The 26,964-nt window shown below is 40.3% G+C and overlaps 2 protein-coding genes across 4 annotated transcripts in view; both read left to right on the top strand.

Annotated features, from left to right (window-relative positions):
• Positions 1–26,308, top strand: part of LOC6732660 — a 123,814-nt gene extending 97,506 nt beyond the window's left edge. For both annotated transcript variants that reach the window (XM_016178153.3, XM_016178154.3), the window contains exons 13-15: positions 21,001–21,262; positions 22,210–22,285; positions 24,479–26,308. In XM_016178153.3, coding sequence (XP_016025372.1) covers positions 21,001–21,262; positions 22,210–22,285; positions 24,479–24,707 — 567 coding nt within the window. In that variant the 3' untranslated portion in view covers positions 24,708–26,308. The remainder of the gene's footprint in view (positions 1–21,000; positions 21,263–22,209; positions 22,286–24,478) is intronic.
• LOC27207344 (receptor-type tyrosine-protein phosphatase kappa) lies at positions 1,380–5,014 on the top strand. Of its 2 annotated transcripts, none has more exons than XM_016183044.2 (2): positions 1,380–1,621; positions 1,847–5,014. In XM_016183044.2, the coding sequence occupies exon 2, from the start codon at positions 1,928–1,930 to the stop codon at positions 3,974–3,976; it is 2,049 nt and encodes a 682-aa protein (XP_016025375.1). In that variant the 5' UTR covers positions 1,380–1,621; positions 1,847–1,927; the 3' UTR covers positions 3,977–5,014. The 2 variants fall into 2 exon arrangements, with proteins under 2 accessions (XP_016025375.1, XP_016025374.1); XM_016183043.2 differs by having other exon boundaries at positions 1,844–5,014.
• Positions 26,309–26,964: the final 656 nt, after the last annotated feature.

Below are 26,964 nucleotides of genomic sequence, written 5' to 3'. Positions count from 1 at the left end.
CCTTGCTCAGTTAGTCAGTGCACACAGACAAGTTTGTGTGCAACCCTTGCATTTTTACTTGTGTTTATTTATTTATTCTTTTTGCACTCGTGTCGGATTCGCGTGTAATTATTTTAAAATGCGAAATTTTTTTGTCGAGCACCTCGAACCCCGATGATGAGGTTCAAACACGATTACAGCGAAATTGCAATTTGTTGAGGATTGCTGTTCTTGATGGCTACTCTTGGCGGGCCTCCGCTTCCTCTTTTCCGTGGGCTGGTGCCAAATGCTATTTGCAGTGGTTCGTTCGCCGGGACAGACAAAGTGCATGCGGAAATAAAATGTGCAGAAATGTGCACCCAAACACGCCGAGCTCATACGGCTGAGTAAACGAATAACAATGGCAGCGAAAATATCAACAAACCATCACAGCTGGCTGCTTGCGAGCAGGAAATGTAAATTACTGAGGACGGAATATGTTCTCGTATTATTTATGCATAAAAATGATATATTTCGACGTGTTTGCTTTCCATTTTCCAACGACCAGCGCCCTGCCAATTAAATATGGAAAACAAAATGCCAACAAATACCAGCGTCACTTCCTCATTTAACCTGCGGAATTTTCAATTACACATCTCAAAACAATAGTCAGCGAACAAAATACGAAAGTGAAAAGTGAAAAACTTTTTCACGGCGCAGGCGCCAAGAGAATTTCCCAGTGGGAGACGAGAAAAGCGGAACACAGCCTGAATGAGAGGAAAACCTGCTTTGGTGTTGGTAAATGGAAAATTTCAGGCGAAGCTAAGATGAGCAGGCAATGGGAAAATCGAAATTTTCATTCATACTATAAGGTGAATGGCACAGTGTCAAGAAATTGATAACCAAAATATTTTTTCAATTATGTATAAGTGGATATAAAATATCTTTCACACATCAATTTTTTAAAAATATGAATAAATAGCACGTTTAAAAATCGATCTTACAAAATGAAGATACATAATATATATGGATAAAAACACTTATTTTACTGTTTTAAGTCATTTGAAACAAGTCAGAAATTAGGTTGAATCATAAATGGTTTGAATAACTCTATTTTCGCGTTAGCTTAATAAGTTGAAAGCTAAATTACACCTTTTCCTTCAAAAAAAAGTCGGATAATAGAAAATCTTCATACTCTCGATAGGGATTAACCCACGGTGGCCACTTAGCGCTGTCCACCCGCGCCATCTAAAAATACCCGCCCCACCGCTGTTGCGCCCATCAAGTGGCGCCAGTCACATGGGCCATGGTGAAAACGCGCTCTCTGGCGAGCATTTTCCCGCTCGGCGGCTCTCTCGCTGGCTTTTCCTCGCTCTGGCCACGAGTTTCCCTCGGCATTTGCGGTAGGAAACGGATAGTTTCGATGCGAATCAGCTCTTTGGGGCGCAGCGGATTCAGTCGCCGAACGATTTTCGCCCCAACAACGAGGAGGCAGCTGCTGAAAATCGACTCGTCGCGTTATTTCTGTGAAGTGAATGGAAAATCGAGGGAACGAGAGGGAGGACGGAAAAGCAAGAAAATACGAATATACACAGAATATACACGAAATTCTTTTTATAACGAACCAAAGCGCGCAACGCAACGCACATAAAGCCACAAAAAGGTGAACAAATTAGCTAACAAATTCGAGTACTAACCCGCCCATGTTTTTTTGGAATGCAATATGTACTAACCCAAAAGAAAAATCGCTGAAAATGCAGAGGCAAGGGAACTAATCGACTACTTCCTCCTCTACACGAATCGAACAAAAATAACAAAACCAACATCGACAACGACGACGACGACGACACTTTCTGGCATCGTGATTTTGATGATGACAACGCAGCAGCTTGTGGGAAAGCCAGAAGCAGCGGAAAACGAAGAAAAATCACCAGCAGCAGCAGCATCAGCAGCAGGAGCAGGAGCAGATATGACGGCGGCCACGGGTGGTGGGAGTAGTGGGGCGGGGGGTGGTAAGACTGGAAAGCACAGGTCGAGGTCATCTGCCCGCTACGACGATGTGGAAAAGCAGCAGAGGAAAAGCCGAGCCATCGTCTCCATACCGAACACCATCAAACTGAGTATGCTCAACAGCGGACTACTGTCGTTCGAAAGGATAAAGCTCGAGGCCCGCGATGAGAACAACTCTCTGTCGAAGACGATACCCAACGGACCCATCGATATCAGGCATTTTCTCAAGCTCTGCGATCTGCGCAGAAAGTTCCCGGTCCTCTACAAACTGGAGTTCCAAACTGCGGCAAAGGTGGAGAGTAACACCTGTCGGCATGCCTTGAAGAAGAACAACCTGGAGAAGAACCAGAATCCCAAGTGCATTCCCTACGATTACAATCGAGTGGTGCTGGAAAAGGTGGGTGGCCTGCAGGACTCGGATTATGTCAACGCCTCCTATGTGGACAGCCTACTCAAGCCGAACGCGTACATAGTGACCCAGGGACCTGTCGAGGAGACGGTCCAGGCCTACTGGCGAATGGTTTGGCAGGAGAACATCAGTGCCATTGTGATGCTGACGAAGACCTTCGACTTCGCCAAGGTAATGTGCCACCAGTACTGGCCACCCAACATGGAGGTTCACGAGCAGTACGGCGATATCTTCATCAATATCGTCAGGGAGGAGCAACTGGCCAATTTCCATATACGAACCTTCAGGCTCTACAAGATGAACGAAAAGCAGGAGGTGACCGACGAGAGGTTGATCCTGCAGTTCCACTACACCGAATGGTACTCCCACTCGTGTCCCTTTTCCAATGCCCTGTTGGAGTTCCGGAGGAGAGTCCGCCTGGTCGTGGGCAACATCATCAAGGACGAGGACGACATGAGGGGTCCCATTCTGGTGCACTGCAGCGATGGCGGCGGCAGATCGGGAGTCTATATGTCCATCGATGCCAACCTGGAGCTGGCGGAGGAGGAGGAGTGCTTCAATGTCTTCGGCTACCTCAAGAAGTTAAGGCAATCGCGGAAGGGTCTGGTAGAGAATGTGGAGCAATATAAGTTCATATACGACACCCTGGAGGAGCACATCATTTGCGGCAAGACCTGGTTCCCGGTCTCGGAACTTTCCGATCGCTTGAAGGCCAAGGCCAGGAGAAATTCGGGTACGAAAATGAACGAATATCAGGCGGAGTACGATCAGATCTGCAAGCAAACCCCACGATTCACCATAGGCGATTGCGCCGGCGGTCACCGAGCGGATAATCGCGAGAAGAACAGGGATGTCCTGTGCGTACCGCCCGATAACTTCCGTCCCTACCTGACCTCCTTCCAGGGCAATGCCTTTACGGACTACATAAACTCGGTGTTCGTGGACGGGTATACCAAGCCCAGGGAGTACATAGTCACGGAATGGCCCATGAAGCATACGCTGGGTGAGTTCTGGTCCCTGGTCTACGACCAGGAGTGCTCGGCCGTTGTGGTCCTGTGCCAGCCGCCCTCGCAATCGCAGCAGTATCCCTCGTTCTGGCCCAACAAATCGAAGATGGAGAAGTACGGACCGGTGTTCTCCGTGCACTATGTGATGTCCAAGAGCTATACGAACATCAAGCAGTGGGAGTTCAAGATCAACAAGAAGATCGTCTCGCTGACCGAAATGATGGCCGGGGTGAAGGCCCCGACACGAACCGTCCAACTGTTCCAGCTGACCTGCTGGCCCATGGGTCACAAGGTGCCCAGCTCGACGAACTCGCTGGTATACCTGATGAACATGGTCGAGATCTGGCGGAACAAGGTCGACTACGGGCCTGTGTGCGTTGTCTCGCCCGATGGTCGCAGTCGTGCCGGTGTTTACTGTGCCGCGAATGCGTGCATCGAGCAGGTCATCCAGCACGGCGAGGTCGATGTCTTCCAGGCGGTGAAGACTGTGCGCCGGCATCGTCCTCAGCTAGTCGAGAATATGACCGAGTACAAGTACTGCTACGATCTGGTGCTCCACTATGTCCTCCACTTCCTCAACAAGAAGGAGTGAAGTGGGACGGACGAGGCTATGGAGCGTACTATTTGCAAACTGGTTTGTTGCTACTTTTTTTCTGGAGCTGGTGCTTCAACAATGGTTAACAATGATCCGAAATACTTGTGGTCCACATTTGATGATGCCTGGATTTCTTTTTTATAATTCCGGGCACCGCCTTAAAGCAATAATACTGAGTATTTTTGTTGTCCACAAAAGCCAGAGAAGGAATGAATTTTGTTGTTACGAGCGTCGAAATGTAATTTCACGCCACTGAAGAGATACTTTTTACTTGTTTTTCGAGCATAAAACAATGATACTACTACATAATGTATAAGCTTTTTGATCTGAAATGTATGTGCCATTTGTAACCCTAGTTGTTGTTGTTATAAACAGGACGATACGATACGTGTGATGGGGATTATGAGTATAGATTGAAGTAATGAAATGAAATGATAGGAACAGAGAACTATTACCATTAAAATTTATATTTATATCTGTAGTTATTATTACGTTTACTCTTAAACCTTGCTACCTGGGCAATTGTTGATATATATCTAACTACATATACCTATTATGAATCTATTTATACATAAATACATATACATATATATATGAATGTTATATACTGTTGTAAATGGGAACTCGCTACGTTTTCCACCACTGTTGACAGAACTTTATTTTTTATTCATGTTAAAGAACAAATATTTATTGAGCCACATAAAGGGGAAACTTCAACGTGAAGTGAAGTGAACAAACTTTATACACATAGCTTATTTATAAAACACTCAAACAGAAATACATACCCATGTATGTTAATGATTTCGCATCATGATTTTCCTCTATTTTCGCATTTATGCATTCGAAACACAAACCTACCTACATATATTGTTGTAACTCTAATTAACTTATTTTTTACATTGTGTATAAATGTGCGTATGTCCATTTTATTCTTTGTATAAACCAATCTACATGTGTAGACATTAAGCTGACAAATTGTATTGGATTAGGCTAATGAAACGAAACTGAAGCCGAGAAAAATGAAACGAATCGAAATTCAAATGTCTGTGTATTAATTCAAGGTGGTGGTATTTAGACAAATTTTAAGTCAGTTGCATTATATTCACTAGTAAACTTTCTTAAATTGGCTGAGTCAATGGAAAATTTGTGTGCTCTACATCCATCTGAATGCCCAGATGATCATTCCGCTCCAGATCTTTGCATTCCACTACTGAGTCATAAAGTTGAAATATCAATCAAAATATTCGCCTCCCGCCTCTGGGGCTGAGATCATTGCTGGGCAGAGTGGTTCCAGATGAATTGGCAAATGGATATAAACAATGCATTAAGCGATCCCGGAGGGAGGGCCAAAACAACAATCCACATAAACCTTGACCAGATTACTGTTTAATGCGTGCAAATCAAACAGAGGCGTTGTCCATACAGATATGGCCATTCGATAAGCCACGGAACGCGCTGGATGGATGGATGATGAGGTAAGGGGTGAAGGGTGAACGGTGAAGGGATTCGTGTGCGGTTGCTATAAAATCGATAAATGACAACACACTTTGCTTTAGTCGGCAATAAAACCAACGGCAATAATAGTAAAACTTCGTGGCGCGCAATGACATCAGCGGAAAATCGGAATATCGGAAAAGCGAGAAAAGTGCGCAATATGAAATTGAAAAATTGTGTAAAAATCCAAAGCGAACATTTAAAACCGAAACGAAACTCAACCTGACTCAGAGGCAGAAAGTTTTCCATTTTATTTATACATATGGCTCTTCTTTATTCCCATCGAATTTTTGGCATTGTTTTCCGCGCTTTAATTGTGGCACTCATGCAGCGCGGAAATTGTTGCCATGGCTGGGGCCAAATTTTATGCCAGACAAATAAACCAATTAGCTTTTGGAAATTTATCTTTACGACCTATTAATACAAAGACCAGCGCGTGGCCAAACAAATTGCAGGGGGCTGCGGGGTGCTAAATTTAGTTTTAGTTAATTAAAAAGTCAGTGGCAATTAATTTGGGGGATCTGCATGGCAATTTATGGGGAGCACATAAAGTTATGAAACTGAATCAAAGTGGATTGGCAAAATTTGAATTTTATGGCAGCGAAGTTGATGAAAACTTCTGGAGGATAACTCTATGTATACTTTCAATATCAAAGCTTAACTTATTATTATTTGCTCACATTTTGAAGTTAGATAATAGTTACAACATGAAATTACAATTAAGTAGTACCAATATGATAATATGCTGCAGAGTTCTATAGATTCGTAAAGGAAACTTATATAAATAGGTAAAGGCTAAATTGTTTTATAACGTAAGCTGGCTTATTGGTTTCTGGGTTTGAGAGACACTTGCAGATATCATATGTACATATGTGCCCAGGTTTATTGATGGGGTTTTCTGGTTGGTCTCCCTTAATCTTGGCCATATTAAATCACAGTTTTAGTGGCAAGTGTGTGTTGTTGTCCCAAGCATCCTGAGTTGTTAGCACACATGTTTACAGTAAACCCGGCCAGTCAACTTGAGTGCCAACAAACCAAATGGCAGCTGCAAAGTCCAGACATGACAAGAACTCCTGCCTTTCCGTGTGTGTGTGTGTGGGTGTCTATGAGTGTGTGTGCAGAACAATGGACATTAAGCAAATGCAACACACACACACACACACGCACACTCGCCGGCTATATACGAGCATATAGCTTTATATTCCCAGTCAAAGTCAGTCACTTAGGCGGCAGGAAGCGACCATTTCAATTTGTCAGTCATCAGCAGGGCCAAGTGCAGTCTCTTTGTGTGCGTTTTGTGCCCGTGCTAGCGCCTGTGTATGGACTCAAACTATTTGTATTGTGCGCCTGTCAAAGTCGTCGTGTTAACATTAATTAAATCTATAGCCTGACATGCACAATACTGATGTGCACTCCCCCCACTCCATCCTTGCGCTGTCCATCGGCCAGTGTACTGAAATTATTGGTTTTGATTCGACATTTTTCATTAACCGGGGAATTCCTGGGCCGCATATTTGTCGCAGCTATTTAAATATTAAAGAGCGCATTACGTAAACAGGCATTTATACGCTTTTGTTTCAATTGCAATTTGTCACCGAGCCATTGGAACGCTGAAAAGTATGCTAAGGCCCCGAGGGGCAAAATAATCGCACACAAGTGCGTTATTATTCGCATAATTGTTTCCAATGCGTTCACCCACAAGTGTTGCTTTATTTGTATACAATCAAGTGAAGTGAGCTGATTTGCCTAGAGGGTTTTTCACTTATAAGCTTGTACTGAAAGGTTAAGAAAGTTAAACGGCAGGGGGTCTTATGTTATATGAGAAGTGAGAATTTAAGTGAGAATGCTACATTAATTTGTTCATATATATTATATAGTAGAGTGTATAGTATATTTAAAAAGGTTTCAATGTGTATAAAGTAGTTTTTTTTGTTCCCAATCGATACCCCGTTTCTGAAATTCAGCACAGCTGGTTTGAAAATAATTTAAAAAGAGGTTGGGCGTTGGAGAGGAAGCCCCAGGCCAAAAGTAGGAGCACAAAAGGCATGTGTTTAATTATTTAAATTTAATTCCATGTCACATCAAATTAGTGCCACTCATTTTCACTCCGAGCACGTGGAACGTGTAAAGGCCCACTTCCACACCCTCTTCATCCCCTTCTCGCCATACCAGCCAGCATATGTGAAAGGCCAAAGGCCAACACTTTTTAACTCATTTCCATTACGTGCCCGCCCCGTGGGCTGGCTACTTCCTCGCTTCCCTCACCTTTGGCTGGCGTAAATAAATGGCAGAATGTTTGTGCATTATGCTGCCAACATATTATTATTATTCTTGTTATAAACTCATTTCGTTTCGTTTTGCTGCCTGACGGTCGCATGCGTGACTGAGTGCCAAGAAGTGAGTGCATACAGGTGTGTAATGGGCATCACTGCAATTGCACTCCAGTTGAGGGAAGCTAAACAAACACACGAAGACGGTGCATAATTGAATTAGCCGAACAAGGAGCCCAGAACCATGACGGAAAAACGGTGCAGAATGCCTCAAACAATGGCTAATAATACAACCTGCAATTGTTGCATGGCGGGAGGAGTAACTTCCCAACTTCCCATCTTTGGGGAATAGACGGCGGAACAAATAAAGTAAATTTTTATACAATATGCCAGACACTTCGCAAAGAATGGCGCCCAATCGGGGGGAAAAATATAAATATTTTCACAAGGCTACCAGGGAAGTTAGATCGACAGGCAGGCAGGATAATCAGCAATATTTTCAAGAAAATTGTTAACAATAAATTAAAGATCATCAAGGGTATTTAAATATAAGTTCTATGGCAATTAGTAATTTAAGACATGACAAAACTTCTCTTTAGGCCAGTTCATGACTTCTCATGACTTGCATTTAAAAATCATGCACAAATAATAATTTTTAAATTCAATGTTTAATTTCACCATTTGAAACCAAATATCGCAATGCTTTCATTATTTTATAATTTATTTCATATTTATTTCGCATTTCTGGTTGAACGCATTGATTGGCGATTTGTAATTTATACATTACATCCAACCAAATAATTGCAAATCAACAAATATAATCAAATATTTATTGATTTGCCTAATGGCATATGCCATATCACCATCAATAATAACAATTGTACCAGCATATGTACAAGGCAACATTTACTAATTACGTAACATTCAAAATGACGGCAAAGAAGGTGGAGCGCTTCCTTAATTGCTTTCATAAACGGGAGTGTACATTTTAATTATAAACGTATTGTTTTGCCTTTTTGTTTGTTTTTGTGAAAGATCAATGGAAATTTTTACACCCGTTACACGTAGAGTAACAGGGTATACAAGATTCGTTGAAAGGAATGTAACAGGTGGAAGGAAGCGTATATAAATTCTTGATCAGGATCAATAGACGAGTCGATCTGGCCCCGTCCATCCGTCTGAACGTCCAAATCAAATACTATAAAAGCTATAAAGTAAAGATTAATATGTCTAAAAGATTGTTAAACTCTTCCGTTTGCAATCCCACTAGCTGAGTAAAGAGTATCTTATAGTCGAGGAAATCGACTAAAGCGTACTCTCTTGCTAAATTCTCAAATTGCAATTGAACTAGTAATGTAATTGAGATAATTCGTTTTGCGAAATGCGCTCCTAAACTCTATTGTTCAATTACCAAAATCGGCTTAAAAAATTGACGATTATTTAAACTAATTTATTTTAATTTTGGCACAAACATTGTTGCTTAAAACATTATTGTTTTCTTTTATAGTTGTAGTTATGTTTTCCTCACACGCTGCGCTTCAAAATAATTTAATTAAATTTTAAACCATAATTTGATTATTTTACACGTAAAGTTTCAAGTTGTCGGGGCGTTGCAAAAATTGTTAATGACATTTAAGTAGACAAAGGGTTACAGGAGCGGAGTTGGGCACCTTCAACGCAACTTTTCCATGCTCTGGCCCAACTTTTTGCGGCTTAGAGAGTGCATGTGCGTTGTAGAATGCACAAAAGCGTAATTAAATACATAATGAACAAGAGCCGAACAAAATATAAACAGCGGGCTGAGTTCTGAGACGGGCAGAGTTCGTTGCATGTCAAATGCTACTCATATGGGTGGTCTGTGGAACTATGAACTACGTACATGCCATATATGCCATATAATACCATATAGGACTCGCAAAAAGCTCCACAAAATTTGTTCAGCAACCGAGCGGCGGAAGCTCATTATGAGTGCACAACAAAAGCCGTGGCTGTTCATTTTTGTTTACCCTCTTGTGGAAATGCATATAAAATTAGTATTTCACTACTCAAAATTAACTGCGAAACAAAGGATTCTTTGTTTGGTGTCAGCAGAAGTGTTGACTGCAGTTTGGCTCTTGAGCGTTTAATTAAATGCAATTCGAGCTGTTGCGAGTGCACAGAAAATAATTCGTAAATGCATTGTGCAGAAATTATACATGCAGCATGATTTCAAAATTCAAAACGAATGTAATTCGCATTATCCAGTGCTCAGATGGAAAAATCAGTCTGGCCATTTAGACGCATTTAACACGATTGCTTGAAAATCAAGAGAAAATTATTTTTGAGCTGTGACTCAGCCGAGAAATCTTCAACTATCATACTGCCCACAAATCCCGACCCGTGTGTCAGTTTCTGCTATCCATCATCATCAACCATTTGGCCAGCTGGATGAATATTTGAGCCATGAGGATACCAAGGAGCTGTTGGGTTTCGGTTGGCCTTCTTAATTAAAATTACAACGCCCTGGCCACAAGGCAGCTGCTGTCAGAAGGCGAGTTGTGTGCTAAATTGCCAACATGCCAGTTTCACTTATTGTTATTGCTGCCTGTTGGCTACGGATATTGCAAAACACTTTTCGAGTTTAATTGAAAATTATTGTATTTGTATTTGTGTTTGAGGCCAAAATGCACTGGCCCAGCATCGATTACTAAGCAGTTGGCACAGCAATCGGTCCCCAGACAGTCGTTGTTTCATGTTAATCAAATCAAAGGTTTCGAGTGCGGACTTCAAGTAATAAGCTGAAATTGTATTAAGTTATGTTTACCTATTGGCATTGAAAATGCTTCATTGTTGCCCCATTATTGTTTGTTATCATTGAATGCGGAGAAGGCTATCACCATATTAAACATACATATTTAGTTCTTCGACTTGCAATTGACGAGTCAAGAACAGGAGGAAATTAAGCCAACATTTTATTAATTTAATCAGGCGTAGAGCGGATGGTGAATTTCGATCAGGGATATGGTTCATGTCAGACATATCCGAAATACTGTAATGTGGCTTAGAGTATTAGATGCCTGTCAATTTGTGGTCCGTGTATCTTGATTCATTTAATTAACATGATTTCCGCTAGTTTTGTTAGCAAACTAGAATAAATGTGACTGTTTTATAATACTCAGGAAAAGCTAGTTCACCTTTGATGGAAAATACAAACTGCATTAAAGGTTACCACATCAAAAATGCTGGAGACGAGTTCTCTTTCCAGAATCGTGCCGCATTCTACCCTTTATACACCTCGATAAAGCGGGTTTTCCACGACCCCCACAACCCGATTTTACTCTAATGGGAATTACGAACCGCGACTAAAACGTCAAAGGTGAAGCAACGCAGAGTTTGCGGGAAAAATGTAAATGAAACATGTGGATCAGAGCCAACTGCAAAAAACCAGATGGAATAGCACCACACACTTGGGCTTACAAATACATATGCACACATCTATATGCACGCATACATAAGCAAACACACGTATGCATAAATTTCACGCACAACTGAATTACGATGCGAATGATGACGAGGCTGCCCTGTATGTAATGTAATATGTTCCTCGATGGATGCGGAAATCTGCACAAAAGGAGCGTTCAAAAACAACAGAGAAAGTGGGCGAAAGGCAGGGGGTCAGAGGGCAAAGAGCTGACTACACTGCACAATTCAACAGAGCAATGAATTATAGTATAACTTATAGTATAGAAAATATTATAATTATATAGGTGCATTATTAGCATGCTACAAAACCTAATTTCAATAAGAATGCCAAGTTCATTTCCTGTATTGCGCTTTTAACTCGCCATTAATTATTTATTTATTAAAATATATAAGTCAAGTTAACTTAGTTAAGTGCACTGTGACAATTCTTTATTGTAATGATCTGAAAATTGGGCAGGCTTTCATACTTTGTGCAAAGAAACTGCAACTCCTATTATCATAAGTGTAAAAAATAAAACCCATTGAAATTTCGATTAAATATATCTTGTTCTTAAGTTTCCTATACTTCTCATTCAATTTTTCGAACTGTGTATTTTGAGATTCGGTTGGGTTAGACAGTTAAATAGACAGGGCTGACAGGTTGGTTGGGGCGTGCAAAAATTCAGCAACGCCATCATTAATCTTTATTTGCGTCCCCACCTCAGACTCCCGTTCCCCATCGAAAACCGGGCGCGTGAATAATTTAGCTACCTAATAATAAATCATTGCAGCCTGTGCATTAGTTGACTGTCTCTTAGCTCTATCTGTGCCCCTCCATCACACCCACGCACCCATACTGACACACACGGCAAGCCGGAAGTGCAGAGTTACATGCTTAAATGCTTATCAAATTTTATGCGTCGTCTCTTTGTGTCTGTATGTGCGTATGTGTGTGTGTATGTGTGTGTGACTCTCGTCCTGTCAGGGACTCTGCTCCTCCACTAATGAGCATTAATTAATTGCCGAGTTGGCAAGGGGGCGGTGCAGGATGTGCCACGCCTACCTTAAAGGTCCGTCTGAGCGGAAAACATTTTTGTGGGCTTTTAGGCACTTTTATTTTGGGAAAAGGTTAAATAAAACTCATATGAAATTTTATCTGACTGCTTTAATAGAGGTAAAATAATGAAATCATCTGAAAAGATAAAAATGAAATTTAACCGTGACGATATATTTTTTTGTAAATGATAGACAATTCATTTCGTTCATTCTACAAGCGCTTTAAATTCATTAAAACAGATTGCTCTAATGGCACGGAACTCATAAATTGCTCCAACCTTTTAATGAAAGCTTAAACACTTAGTTAACTGAAAATTTATGTATACCATATAATTACCTTTCAATGCATATTACGTATACGACACGTGAACGATAACTCGAAACAACGAACAAGAATTTCATTGAAAGATTCTTTTGAATTATTTTTAACTTATTGGCATCGCTTTTTATTTTTTTATAAAGAATTCGGGACAATAAAAGCAATTTGCAGAATTTGCAGCATAATTTGATTACCTAAGGAAACAAAAAACTGTGGACCAAGCTGGCAAAAATATTTGGCAAGAGAGAGCTAGGTGAATGGCCATTTTAATTAAACTAGGCACACATCCGAACAGATAAAAGGCAACAAATTATTGCCTCAAAATTCTGGCACTATATAAATTCAGGAATCCAAAATGACGGGGGGGAGGTGAATGCCATAAAACATGGTAAAGCATTTCGGCAACTATATGCAACTTAGTTTGCGGTTTTACGTTGAATGCAATAAAATATTTAAATGCACAATCAATAAACTGTATGTCTACTCCCCAAAGAAATGCGGCTCTGCATTTATTTTTGCCTGGAATGCCATTTCTTTGCCCCTTTTTTGCGTTGCTTCAAATTATATTTCGGACAGGGCTCTGCGGTCGACAGCAGTGTCAATGGAAAAATATTTTCAATTTAAAATGTTTCTCGCATCCATCCAACGAAGTGATATCCCTTGTGTCGATTTAATTGTTGTCCAGCGCAGGTATGCTTGATCTTTTGTGACCGATGCAAATTGTTGCATAATCGAGAGCACTTCAATTTCGAATATTCTGCAGTACCCATCACGAAATGTGAGAAATGCCTTGGGGGAGTTTCGCCGGCATGAGCATTTCGCCTCCTAAGGATTTATTGAAATTGTTGGGATGCAAGTTTGGAGAAACAATTTGTAAATTATTCTCAAGTCTGGTTGCACCGAAAACTGCCAAATAATCTTCATTTTCGAATAGCTAGGCCCACCCTCTTAAATCGTATTTATATCACAGACACTTTATGTTCCCCGACCTGGAAATTCCCAAGAAGTCAAAGACCAGAAAAGAAGTGGAGTATACCTGGGATTTAAATGCTATTTACACAGCTTTCCACCGGCCAATAACATGCGCTCAAATCAGAGAGAAAAGGATCGCAGTAGTGGAGTAGTGGGAAAGGAAGCCCCACAGGAGGTGCCGAGTCCCGAAATAGTGTTGACCCTTTTACCATTGTCTGGGCACGTATGAAAGGGCTAAAAATGTGACACTCGGGGAATGGGAATAGGAATGGGCAGCATGGGCTTAGGTGTAGTTCTCCATCCCCCGGCCATTCAGTATGCCCATTTCAGACTACTCCCAGCCCAATCCGGCAATTCTGAAGCTGGCTGAGATTCAACTGGAAATTGTGCACACCTGTCGACAGACAAAGATGGCAATAGCACAGTCAGCAGCCAAATACTAGGAGCTTTTTAAAAACTAATTAGCTATTTAAATATACAAACAGTTTTTACCTAACAAAACAAGTACGCTAATATGAATATTATTTATATGACTTAGTGATTTTTATGTTGGAACTGTATGAAATAATTGATTTATATGTTCTAAATCTAGAACTCTTCCCAAAAAATATGATTCCAAAAATATGATTAGATAGATAGGAATAAATAAATGATATATTAAAACAATGCTCAATATTTAGGGAAGTGGAAAGGAGAACCTCTAGTTTTTCGACCCCACTTGCAGATGGGCTATGGGAATTGCCGGGCGGGAGAGTGGCATATCGTGTGCCACCCCCTCGACAATTCCCGGTTGTGGCTCAGGCAACGTTATTACCTTGACACATGTGTAACGGCTTTGTCTTTTTTCCGTTCTTTGGCCAACCTTTTTTCTTCCTGAATTCAACTGTAACAACAACTGCAAAAGCGGCTTTTGTTTGGCCCCTCGACAGGCTGAGCAACCTTTAACCCCTCGCCAGGCAGCCCACACCCTTTGACCCCTTCGTTGTTAACACTGCGATGGGCCCAGCAGCGTGTTGCTAATGCATGTTGAGTCGAGCTTAAGACACAATTTCAGTCTGCTGGAGGAGATTTGTGCACCCCCTTTGATGTGAGCCCAAAAAGGGCGGCCTAGAGCAGCCGAAATCCATTTAGCAATTTCCTCATTTTCAATCAGCTGTGCGGGGAATCCCCGATTGGGGTGCAGGCAATCTCTTTCGGGTCGAAATGATTAAGTATGCTACAAGGTATACCCTGGAGATGGCAGAGGTGTGACAATTTCGCTTGAGAAAATATGAGCGAAAAACTTGTAGTATTAAAGACTACTACGAGTATTCATCAATATTTTTGATTACACAGAACCAAAGTCAGTGGAAAATGTCTTCGCTTAGATAATCGAATGAAATTATAACAAAAGGCCTTTCAAATCGAGATCGATTACTTCTACATGGCTAAATATTCGTGTCAATTTGTTTCACATTATTTTTGTCACGTTTCCAGTTCGATAATCGCTCAAATAAATCACATTTGGCTGTCATTAAAGTTTAAGTTCCTAATCCGTTCCGAGCTCTAGCAGAAATAGCAGAGAAGGAATAAAACGAATCGACTTTATAGTCGCCCTTATAGGGAATAGCAACGGAAAATTGATGAAATTGATTTCCACATTGGCAATTTTCTGAGCGGACTCACGTTTGCACCTGACAACTGCAACCGGCTGACCTCTCAACTCCCGACCTCCCCAAGTAAATGCTCTAGCCAAACATTTTGTCATCCATCTTGGGCCAAGATCCCAAACAGCCACGTCGCTGTCTATTAGTTTCCACAGATTCCCGCCCGCTCCTTCCAGCCTGATTCTGCTAGCAGTTTTCCCTGCGGGTTCAGACGTCGCCATCAACAGGAGCATCCATTTCCCAGTCTCAATCTTGGCCAACTGCAGCTCCTGGATTTTTTTCCGCTGCAGCACGTTTAGCGAGTTGTTTTTTGCTCGATTTTTGCTCGCTTGCAACAAATTGTGTGCTCTGCATTGGGATCAGGGGTGGAGAAAGGTGGCTATTCACTAACGACACTTTATAAAATATTCAACCCGCCTGCCAGAGTCTGGAGCTGCTCGTTGAATGTGTTGCCGCTGTCTTGGCAGCTAAAAGTTTTTAATGAATTTTTTAGCAAGCTAATCGAAGTCAATGTTAGTTGAAAAATGCATTAACTAACGTGGCACGTATGCTCAACGCGTCGTATGCGCAATGTCGCCAGCCGAATGTTGACATATCCGTAACAGAATAAAGACAGTGTTTTTCCATTCTTTTTTTATTTCTGCGCGAGGAGTCTGAGCTGCCACTTTTGACTTTTTAATGCCAGCGCTCGCAGAAGGTCAGACAGTCGGAAAAGTGGGAGGTGGAAAAGCTAACCAGGCGCATCAAGAGTTTTCTTTTTTGGCCGTGCAGAGAAGAGGATATAACATGCTTATCAAATTTGCATTGCAAATTTGGAATTTTCTGCTTGCTGGATATGTGTGTGGAAAAAGGGCTAAAATGAAGGGCTCCGTTAAAGGGCAGAGTTGGCCGAATAATAAGATAAATATTTTATTGGAAGTGCTACTCGACTGCATTGCAATACTTTTATGCTGGTTTTTATTCGCTGGTATTCAAATTAATTTCTTTCGGAAGAATCAAGAGCTTAAGTAGTTTTTCACGTCTTTGTATCAACTTTAGAAAGCTTTATGCTGACTAACCAAGACTGTGTGTTATTTAAAAAAAAAGAAGTAACTTTCAATCGGCATTAATTTCAGATACGCAAATTGAAGGTTCAGCTGAAAGGGAAAACTCATTTGAAAACTCAGCTGAACTTGTAATTAACTTTCCCTGCCTGGGCTGGGATCTTGTGGCATTACCAAAATATTTATCCAATTAATTTCTACCTTGGTTGCCAAGCAATTTATTGCAACAATTTCATTACGCTGTTCGCATATTTTCACTAGCTTGGTGTTTGCTTTGCCTCATCGCATCTCCCGTATCTCATTTTCCGTGCTTATCTCAGTCGGATTCCTAGTGCTCTTCTCGGCGCATCTGCTATGTGCACCTTGTGCCCCCGGGCTGTTTTTCCAGTTGCAGTTTTCCCCAGCACTTTCCACGCTCTTTGATTGCTCCACATCACCTTCATCCCCACTCGCCGTCTCCCAAGTAAGCGCCTCAATTATGGACTCAGACAGTGAGATAGACAGCCAGACCGGGAAATGTGAACAAAACGCAACTGACGAAGGACGAGAGCATTTCCGTGCTCTTACGGGCGTGCTGAAACTCGTGAAAAGCTGGAAAAATGTGCGGTAGGGAGTTTTCCAGAAGAGCTCATAAGTAGGGATAGGGATCTTGGTGTCCCGAAGCAAACCCAACTGTATGACCTGCAATTGAGCTTTGAGTAAATAGTGTGCTTCGCTGCAGTTTGGCGTTTGATTGCTAATCATTGGCAATACTCCTGCGGGGATTGAAGGATTAAAAGAGTGAGTAATAGGGAGTTGGTAGTAAGGATTAAACGTTCTATGTTTGAAAAATCTTCATTGATATATTTATTATTCTTTTTTTTAACCATTTTATGCCACAAATATATGGCCTTGCTAACGATATATAAAACATGTAAACAACAAATTTACTTAATGACATTGTTTCTCTCTTTTAAATTTTGCAAATAACAAGTTTTGTGTCAGCAAAATGTTGTTTGGCATTTTTCAAAATTATTAGCCAAAATAATGAGACCCGCCACATCCAGAGGGCTTGACTTTCCCACTCCGTCCGAGATTCAGCCGTTCCCCTCGCTCCACTCGATTCGCAGGACCTCTGACAACCACATCCAGCAATGACCTAATAAATCCGTTTTATATCTTGGTCCTGGCGCCTCCTTCATTCGACGACTCCAATCGGCTGGACGGAAATGCCAGCGGCGTCTGTTTGTGGTAACCCCTCAGTCGGGGGCTCCTTTTGCCATCCTCATTTCCATACACACGGAAAATTGTAGTATATTTTTGTTTAGCCAGAAACTACGCCGAATTCAGTTACATACAGATAACAAGAAATCTGAAAAATCGAAGATTTTAATACATTAATACATCGAAGTCTTTTCAAGTTGTTTAAAGGTCGTATTCCCAGTGTACATTGAGCCATTTCAATTCATATTCAAATTCAAATTGTAGGCGTGGCCGCGCCATTTATTGTCTGCGCCATTAGCTGCACTAATGATCCATTCAGCGGGATCCAAATCAGTGTGAAGGGGGCAGTGGATGCTCGCTGGGGAAGAAGGAAAATGCGAAAGGGAAAAGAGGAAAACCCTAAGGCGGCCATATTTAAATAAGAGCCGGGATGCGGACTCCCCCACACAAACATGGCCATGTAAATCCTTACGCAGACAGACACATCGGCATTGTCAATATGCTTAATGGATTTTCAAATATTTAAACAACCCCGTAACCCAAGACGATGGCGGTTTTCCCCAAGCCGACAGCCCATTTTCCCGGCTTCCCGTTGGTCCTGAATGCATTTGCACATATTTACGCACTCAAACTTATAAATCAAACGTTATGGGTCCCGGGCTAATGGAATTACAAATTGGCATTTTCTTCTATTTGCCATGCATAAGCGATAATTGATAATTGATAACTGGGTCAGGAAAAGCTGCATCGTGGCGATGAAAGGGAAAACACACAAAAGTGGAGTTTTGAAATTGTAAAATTTTCGAATAAATTATCTTTCTTTAGTCGCAACAATGCTTAGATCTAAATTGATAAACTTGCATAGTTGTTAAAAAAAATAGGCCATTAATAGTTTGGAAAGCTATTAAAATATGAAAAAATTATTTTTAAAAAATCGTAAGTTTTCCTTGCCCAAATTTTCCCTTTGCCAAATGCATAGCACGAACGCAAACACTTGCAGCTCAGTTTATTCATACAAGTTATGTGGTTATGCATTTATTTTATTTCAATTTAAAGTTTTAATGAGTTTTTGCATTGTACCCTAATGCTCCTGTGAAAAGGGCCAACAACTTGCTGGGATTTATTCCGTGTCGAGTTTATTTATTTACTCTTCCGAGCGATTATTGCAAACAGAGTTTTTCCGCACCTCTCGCATGTGCAGATTTTGCGCTGTTGTTTCCCAGATTTAGCGAAAATTTTAAATTAATTTGAAAATAAATTCAATTTAAACGCGACTTGCTGGTTGTTGTTCTGCAGGCTTAAACTAATTGCCCCTGCAGTTGGTAAATCTTCATGCAAAGCGAAATGCAATTTTTGTGTTTGGCCTTGCTTAGCGAAATTCACAAATTGCATATTAAATATTTTTCGGTAACAAATTCCATATCGATGCGAACAATTTCAGTTTAATTGACGGCGGGTCAGAATACAGAATACAGCTGTCCAAAAAAGTGGAATTCCACAAAAGCTTCGGGGCTAATCTATACAAAATTATTTAAATCATAAAAGCCATTGATACAAAATTAATAACAATCGAAGCGATTTTTCCGCTCGTGTCAAACTGTCAGGAATTCCGTATTGTTGGCCAAACATATACAAATACCAACCAGTAAAAAGAACTACTGAAATTCTGCTGACATTAATGAGTAAATGTGAAAAGTTTCCATAGAAATTGAGCGACAGAAAAATGCCAGCCTGTCATTGTTAAATATTGTCCACCCAAAGCATTGTTGGCTGCGAGGCTTTGTTCGAATGTCCTTCTCGCAGGACACACAGGCCGCAGGCTAAAATGTGTCAAAGTAAAAGCACGAGTCGAGACATTGCGCATACTTATTTGCACACACAAATATTAAAATTTCTTTTTGCCGTGGGAGAATTAAGTTTGGCAAGGAATTTTGGAATATTTGTTTCCTTTGATTATTTACCGGAAATAAACCGAAAACCCGCAATTAAAAATGCAATTAAATGCGACTGACCAGCATCGAATGGAGAATCGTCGCCATAAACCGGAGAGGAAAACATATTCCAATTGAATTTATTGTAATTATGTATATTTTATAACTGCACAATGATTGCCCGTGCTCGGGTTTCATGCAAATAAGCCGCATAAATATCAATAAATATGTGCTTATATACAGTAGTAAATATTGCCTGACAAATTATTTATTTCCGCCTGGCTTGCCAAGTAATTAATCACCAAATAATTTCGTAGTTTTAATTTACTACACACACTGACAGACAGACAAGTGCATAAAACCAATTTGTGCCTATGCACCCCTAATTAAGATTTAATGCCATACTAGCACTCAAAATCGAATCCTGCCACGCCCCTCCGCCCTTTTCCGTGTGCCATTTTGTGTGCGTAATTAAGCGACAATAAGCATTTAATACACATTTTCTCGTACGCACACAATTGCAATTAGTTCCGTCGCGAGCTTGCGTGTGTGTGTGTGTGCTCTCCTTCGCCCTTAATGCCACGCCCATTAAGTACACACCCCGCCCAATTGCACACACACACACAAACAAGCAGCAAACAACAACAAATTGTTGGCTAATTTGAGAGGCACCGAAATGCCGCCGCCTCCAATTGACATGGCTATATGGTTGTTATATAAATATATATTCACGTGCCTGTGTGGGTGAGTGTATATATACTTATCAGCATGCCGATATGTCGGCTATATGTGCCAGCAATTAAAAATTATCTGCGGACCGGAATCGCACATAAAATACACTGCAAATTGGCCAGCAAATAAAGGATGCAAATTAAAAGTTATTTGTGATTACGCGAACAAACACTCAAGATAACTCGAGTGCTAACTTTAATCAGTTCCATAAATATTGGAAAAGAAATTACACGGTTAATTTAAAATTTAAGATATTGTACTATTTGTAATTGAAACGAACTATTTAACAAATGCTCCATATTATTTTTGCTGTTTTCTTCTGAATATGGATATATCTAAGAATCTATAGCCAGATAAGGATTCATTTGGCGTAATTCTTCCTCCATTGAAATGTTTAATTACAGTTCCTTAATTTAACGGCCAACAGTGTAATAAATTTTGCCACATAACTGGTGACCTCCTTGGGGCTAATAGGGCGGGGGGTGGGGCAGCTTGCATCAGATTAGTAATTATGTAAGCCCACAGACACACACGACCACGGATTCGCCCAATGAATCCCCATAAATCCGCGCATAAATACAAATTACACTGCCAGCCAGCAATATCAGTTTACTTAGGTCGATAGCGGTTTAGGGGTTAGGGGTCAGGGGTCAACTGGCACTCAAAGGTTAAATGAAAGCCCATGCATAATGAAAACGGCTTCCAGATGTCCTTTGGCCCGCTGGTCATTACTTATGTTTTATGACATGCGACTTAGGTTTTATGCCCTCGGCATTTCGCTCTTGCGGAAATCCCCCATAAGTAAACTACAATGGAGGGAGCAGCGACTTAGCAGCTTCTTAGCACTAATCACTAACTAACCACGAATGCACACCTCTGACTAATCCACTCACGCGAATCCCTTTGCCTTTCAGACAATCATCCGCGAAATGAATCGACTGGGAATGATGGTCGACCTGTCCCACGTCTCCAAGGGCACGATGAGGGACGCCCTGGAGGTGAGCGAGGCACCTGTGATATTCTCGCACTCCTCCGCCTACGAGCTGTGCAACACGAGCCGAAACGTCCAGGACGACATCCTGCAGGCGCTGGCCAAGAACGGCGGCCTGGTCATGGTCAACTTCTACTCGAAGTTCCTCTCCTGCAGCGACAACTCAACCGTGCACGATGCAGTCGGTAAGTGCTCCCTTTTCAAAGGATACTTTTATAATTTGTATCTTGTGAGATAGTTTATCATTAGTTATTTGGAATATGAATAAAGTAACACTTCATCTGTTTCTAACTTTTATTTCGGGGAGTATAGATACAATCTCTAATCACCTTTATATCATAGACACCTTTTCAGAAGCTTTTTAGTCACCATAAATATTTAAATAAATCTATCGTAAACGTGACATGGCTGTCTGTGAAAAAATTAACAAGGGTTGTACTATAACTTATATACCTTGTTAGATGCCTTCGAGGGAACTTTGCCCCATCCGAAATCAATCAAAGCCAGTGACTTGGCCGCGGTTGCTCTTTGTTGCGCTGAATCCTGATTGCCAGGCTATTGTTTCAGTTAGTTCATTATTACCTTTTCTCTTCTTTTCACTCCCTTCATCCTGTCCCTATTCTGATTTTTGTGGCATTGCTTTTGACGAGCCATCAAAATGGGTCTCGTAATCACTTCCTTGACTCGATGTCTTCTTTTGAACCCCCGCAGATTTCCCGCCACTTTTTTGGCTACACAACTAAAAATTATTAGTACGAAGATTAGATTATGTTGTTTTTCAATTTTAAATTGATTAAATGATTTGCTCATTATATATTAATACATTGCAAATGAACAAGATATACTACATATTGTAAATTTCATATTAATATTATTGGTAATAAAAAGCGATTTTCCAAGTGTTTGTCCTGCAATAAGCTCCTCTAATGCCCACTTCTTTCCATTTCTTTGTTTTTGGGTCGACTTGGACACATTTCAAATTTGCGAAAATTTTAATAACGCTGACTTATGACGGCCATACAACAACAATGGCGTCCGACCTGCAACAATGGCCCTTAATGAACTTGACGACGAATGGCAACCCTGCCACCGGATATCCTTCCGCTGACCAACACACTTTCGACACACACAGCGCATATTAATCACATTAAGCGAGTCGCAGGCATCGATCACGTTGGACTGGGCGCCGGCTACGACGGCATTAATTAGTAAGTAAAAGTCATTTATTTCACTTAAATTCGCATTCCTCCGCTCGTCCTCGCCGTAGTCAATATATACATATAAAGCCTGTTTTCCTCCAGGTGGTTTCCCCTCCTTTGCCTGCCAATCTACCCACTGTTTTTTAAGTTATTAATTGATTATATTTAAGGCCGAGGACTTAAAATTGGCATATTGCCAGAGCACGATGGGTGCGGATAGATCGTTATTATTTTACCGCTCATTACGGGCACTTTTCCACCATTTCCCTTTTGTTCTCTCATGGTTTTCGCAAACAACTTGTGCAATCTGTTTACCGAGATTTTCAAGTTAATTTAATGAGCTCTCAACTTGCATCCAGGTGGCCACTAATAAAGGATTATCAGCCATCGTATGCGGATTGGGATCTTATGGTAGTCGTTAGAGTATTAAATGGGTGACATTACGGGAAAACACTGCAACGACGGCATGCTCCGGAAAACTATGTAACAAAATGTTTAAGTACCGAAAAATCCAGCTAAATTCCATTTGCGAAATCTGGTATTTAAATGAGCTCGCAGCCTAAAGCTGCCAGTAAATCACTAGCCAATCAGAATTTGTCCAAAAGTATTTAAAGCCTGTCCCCATTAGCAGGAGCGAAATGTTCATTACCTCGATGAGCCGACCCACTGGCAGAATGTCCTTTTCCCCGAACTCAGCGTCATGGCCATCATCAAGCTCATTCATCTTCATTATCGTTGTAATTATTCCCGTGATGCTGCGGAGAATGCATTTGCATAGATTTCCATTTCATTGCATCGTGGACACAATGCGAAAACAAACAAAATGTTGAGGATGAAATTTTGATAAACCTACCTGTTCGTTCAGTCTCATCTCGCTGGGCTGTTTTTGCATTAAATATTTTGAGGACATGGCCAAAAATGAGCATATGTATGTGCAGGATTCCCATGCAAAAATAACAACAAGGACGACATAAAAATGTCAATGTAAATCAATTTCCACCGAAATGAACTTCATTTTGTTTTGGTCTTTCGGGGCAGCGCGACCACATAAATGTTTTTGAGGTATTTCGGGGCCCAATGAAAACAAGAAAACTGAAATTGGTGTATATGAATATTTATGGGGCAATTGCCGGGGACCGAAATACGAAACAAACATGAGCATGGCACAATAAATAATCTAAAATTCTATGAAATTACCAAATGTCAAATGGCCTTGTTTCCGGTTCGTGTCAAACCGCATGGATGATATCCTGGGCTGATGTTCAGCAAATAACGCGAGTTTCCACTTTAAAGGCTCATTCCCCCTATGACACCTTCCCATTTTTTGAGGTTGAGGTTTATCTATTCAATTAAATTGTCATTACTTGTGCCGATAATTTTATCGAAATATTGAAATGAATTTTAAGTTTCGGCCATCAAAAGCCGCAAATAAGTGCTATTAATTTGGCAACACAAACGCACACACTCGAAAACCATTCTGCCCACATTCGCATGGAGAAATTGAAAATGGCAAAAGCCAATCTAGGAGAAAAGGACATAAATTGTTTTTCAACCGCAGTCGATTTGGCAAATTTTTTGAAAATCCTTAAATTGTTTTATATTGACTCGGCAGGGTGGCACGAGTGTTTTATAATAATGTTGATAATAATTTGTTATAAAGTGCTTTTATAATATTACATAGTTGGCAGTCCATTTAATTAATAATGATTGTTTTAATAAGTATAAATAAATCGGATTTATGGTGCATCACCCTGTTTAATTTATCCTTACTGGTATTATGACCCATATTTTTGCTGTTTGTGTCATTGAAACCGTGTTTGGCCTAAACGCCTGCATAGAAAACTAAATTATTATTTATTTGTACAAATGTCTGTTCATAAAATATGATTACCGAGCACTTGAGTGTTCGGGCTGCAAAATGTATATTTATTATTTATTTTCCTTTGTGTGCCATCCATTATTTATTTGTTTTCCTCTGTAGCTTGACCCAATGCGACTTTATTACGCCCAGAGTTCGTTTGCCGTGGGCTCTGCCTCTGGACAGCTTAGCCAATTTATTTTGTATGTAGTGCACGAAAATTTAATTTAATTGTGCGTAGAAATTTTTTGAAATATGTGTTATGCGGAAGCATTTTTTCCTAAATTTATAGCTCGTATTCCGACAAAAAGCTAATGCATTGAGATACCAACTTCTAATTTTAGTACGCCCAAAGGACTGGAGGATGTGTCTTCATATCCGACTCTGTTTGCCGAACTCCTTGGCGGCGGCTGGACAATTGACGAGCTGACGAAGCTGGCCGGCGGCAATTTCCTCAGGGTTATGCAGCAGGTGGAAAAGCTGAGGGACGACAAAAAGGCAGCGGGCGTGAAACCCTTCGAGGATCATCCGAACTTCCGCACGGACGACCCGTACAACTGTACGTCCAGCTAATTGAGCAGCGGACCCAAACACACCGAGGTTGTACCGGAAATGCCGGGGAAGTCCCCAAAATCGTAGGAGAAATCGATTGAACTGCTGCTTCAGATGTATAGTGGATAGACCTATGTAGCAAATTTAAAAGAACGTAAATTTAACTAATGATATAGATACCTACGATTCGTATAAGCTTTAAATACATACTTTTAAGATACGTAAACATTTAAATGCCTGATTATTTGGCTTGGGAAGTAACTTCCTCGATCTTTCCCCCTGGTAATCGAATCGAATTTCTTTTCATTTTGTGACAATCTACAGACTGCCAAGGAAGAACACACCTACTTATAAATTGCACCAGAGACCCACACAAAATTAACGTAACACTAAGTTATTTCCTACCTCGAATCCATATAGAAACCAGACTTTGTTAGCTCATCTCCAACTGGACCAACAAACACTCCACTTCCCTTCTGTGAACTTTCAATTATTCCACTGATTTACATGAGAACTACATATCAAGCATGTATTAAGCTAAGATATTTAATTAACGAAGTATTTGATTTAGCATTAAATCCAATGCGAATACTTATGAGTGGGAAAGCATACACTTATAAACAATGAGTAAAGTAATTGAATACTTTAGTTCCAGCGAGGGCGGGACGTAAATGAAATGTTTAGTTAAATTTTTAAGCAGTTCGAGGGCGTCGAAACTGAATGAATAAATAGCGTAATAAATACTAAATTAGTTCGTAAGCAAAGTGTAGGCGTGGCACTGCCTGCTACACGAACACTGTACATAGATTTCGATCACAATAAGTATAGCAAAAATTTATAATGATATAGAAGTTTTGCAGCATATAGTACATACATACTACATTCGTTTTCACCTACCAGATACACAGATACATAGATCTCTCAGTCAGTCTCTCTGTACCTTCTAAACAAAAAAAGAAAACACAAGATGGAAATATAGAAAAATGCGCTTAGCCTAAGTAAACAAATTATACATACTAAACCAATATTGCAAGCCGAAAACCGAAAAATTTAAAACCGAAAAACCAAAAACCCAAGACAAAATCAATAATTGTACATTTTCTAAACCGAAACCGAATAATAAATTGTAAACACCTTTATAACGATTGCTAGCATGAGAATCTACTGTTACGTTTTGTACGATTTTGTATGTGTATATAGCATTTTTACCTATACGCTAATTTGTATGGTCATTATATAGTTTTCTAGCAAGCGATTCGAGCGTATTATTGTACTGGTCTGATGAGCAGATTTGTTGGTAATCACGTAGCTATAAGTCTGGCCTGGAAGGTCGAAAATAAATATCTGTAAAGTTTATACATATACGAATATGCCTAGATCTAGAAATACAACCGACTAGCATAGAACAACATGCATATATACACTACAACTCGATTCTCCAAATGTCTTACACTTATTTGATCTCTTCCTCAGTTTGAAATTGAACAGAAACAAACACACAATCTCAGACACGCATATGTAAAACCAAATTGTAGTTAAAAACTTGAAAATGGTAAAATGTTTAGCAAATAAAACTCTAAAGGCAAACCAACTGCAGTAAATATAAAACCAATTAAAGAAAATAATAAATTGTTTTATTTCTGGAAATCGTGGAACGGTGATGTTTGGAACATAGGGTGGGTTTTTATTTTTTTATTATTTCGGTTTTTATAGGTGAATTCTAAATAATAACAATAGAGAATCCTATAGTCGAGTTCCCCGACTATCAGATACCCGTTATGCATCGCAAAATTATATCATAATTCTGAGATATAGCTATTTGGGCAATGAAATGAGAAAAAAAGTTAAAAATTACGCGTGAACGGTTTGGCGTCTTTAGGGCGTTAGAGTGGGCGTGGCAAAAAGATTTTTGCAAGTCGACAGAAATTTACACGATTAATAAAATTATGAAAAAAAAACTTGTCTCCAGAATCTGTATGCTGAATCTCTTTCTGAGATCTCGACGTTCATACGGACAGAGGGACATCACCAGGTCGGCTCGCCTATTGATCTTGATCAAGAATATATTTATACGGAATATACTCGGCGGGCCAGTCGGCTGGTCAAGTCGGCGGGACAAGTCACGGTATGTCAAAAACTTTTTTACATTCATTGTGTTTGAAACTGTGCTAGATAAATAACAGCCAACCTACACCTACATACATGTAGTCGCTGATAAAAAATCGCATAAAATAGCCATTTGGAATTTAATTATTAAACAATTTGTGAAGTAAACTTA

The sequence above is a fragment of the Drosophila simulans genome, chromosome 2L (assembly GCF_016746395.2).
Source record: "Drosophila simulans strain w501 chromosome 2L, Prin_Dsim_3.1, whole genome shotgun sequence".
NCBI lineage: Eukaryota > Metazoa > Arthropoda > Insecta > Diptera > Drosophilidae > Drosophila > Drosophila simulans.
This window is presented reverse-complemented; position numbering and strand designations above follow the sequence as displayed.

What these genes read in the sequence shown, in the direction of transcription:
- LOC27207344 (XM_016183044.2), top strand. Translation starts at nt 1,928, where the DNA reads ATGACGGCGGCCACGGGTGGTGGGAGTAGTGGGGCGGGGGGTGGTAAG.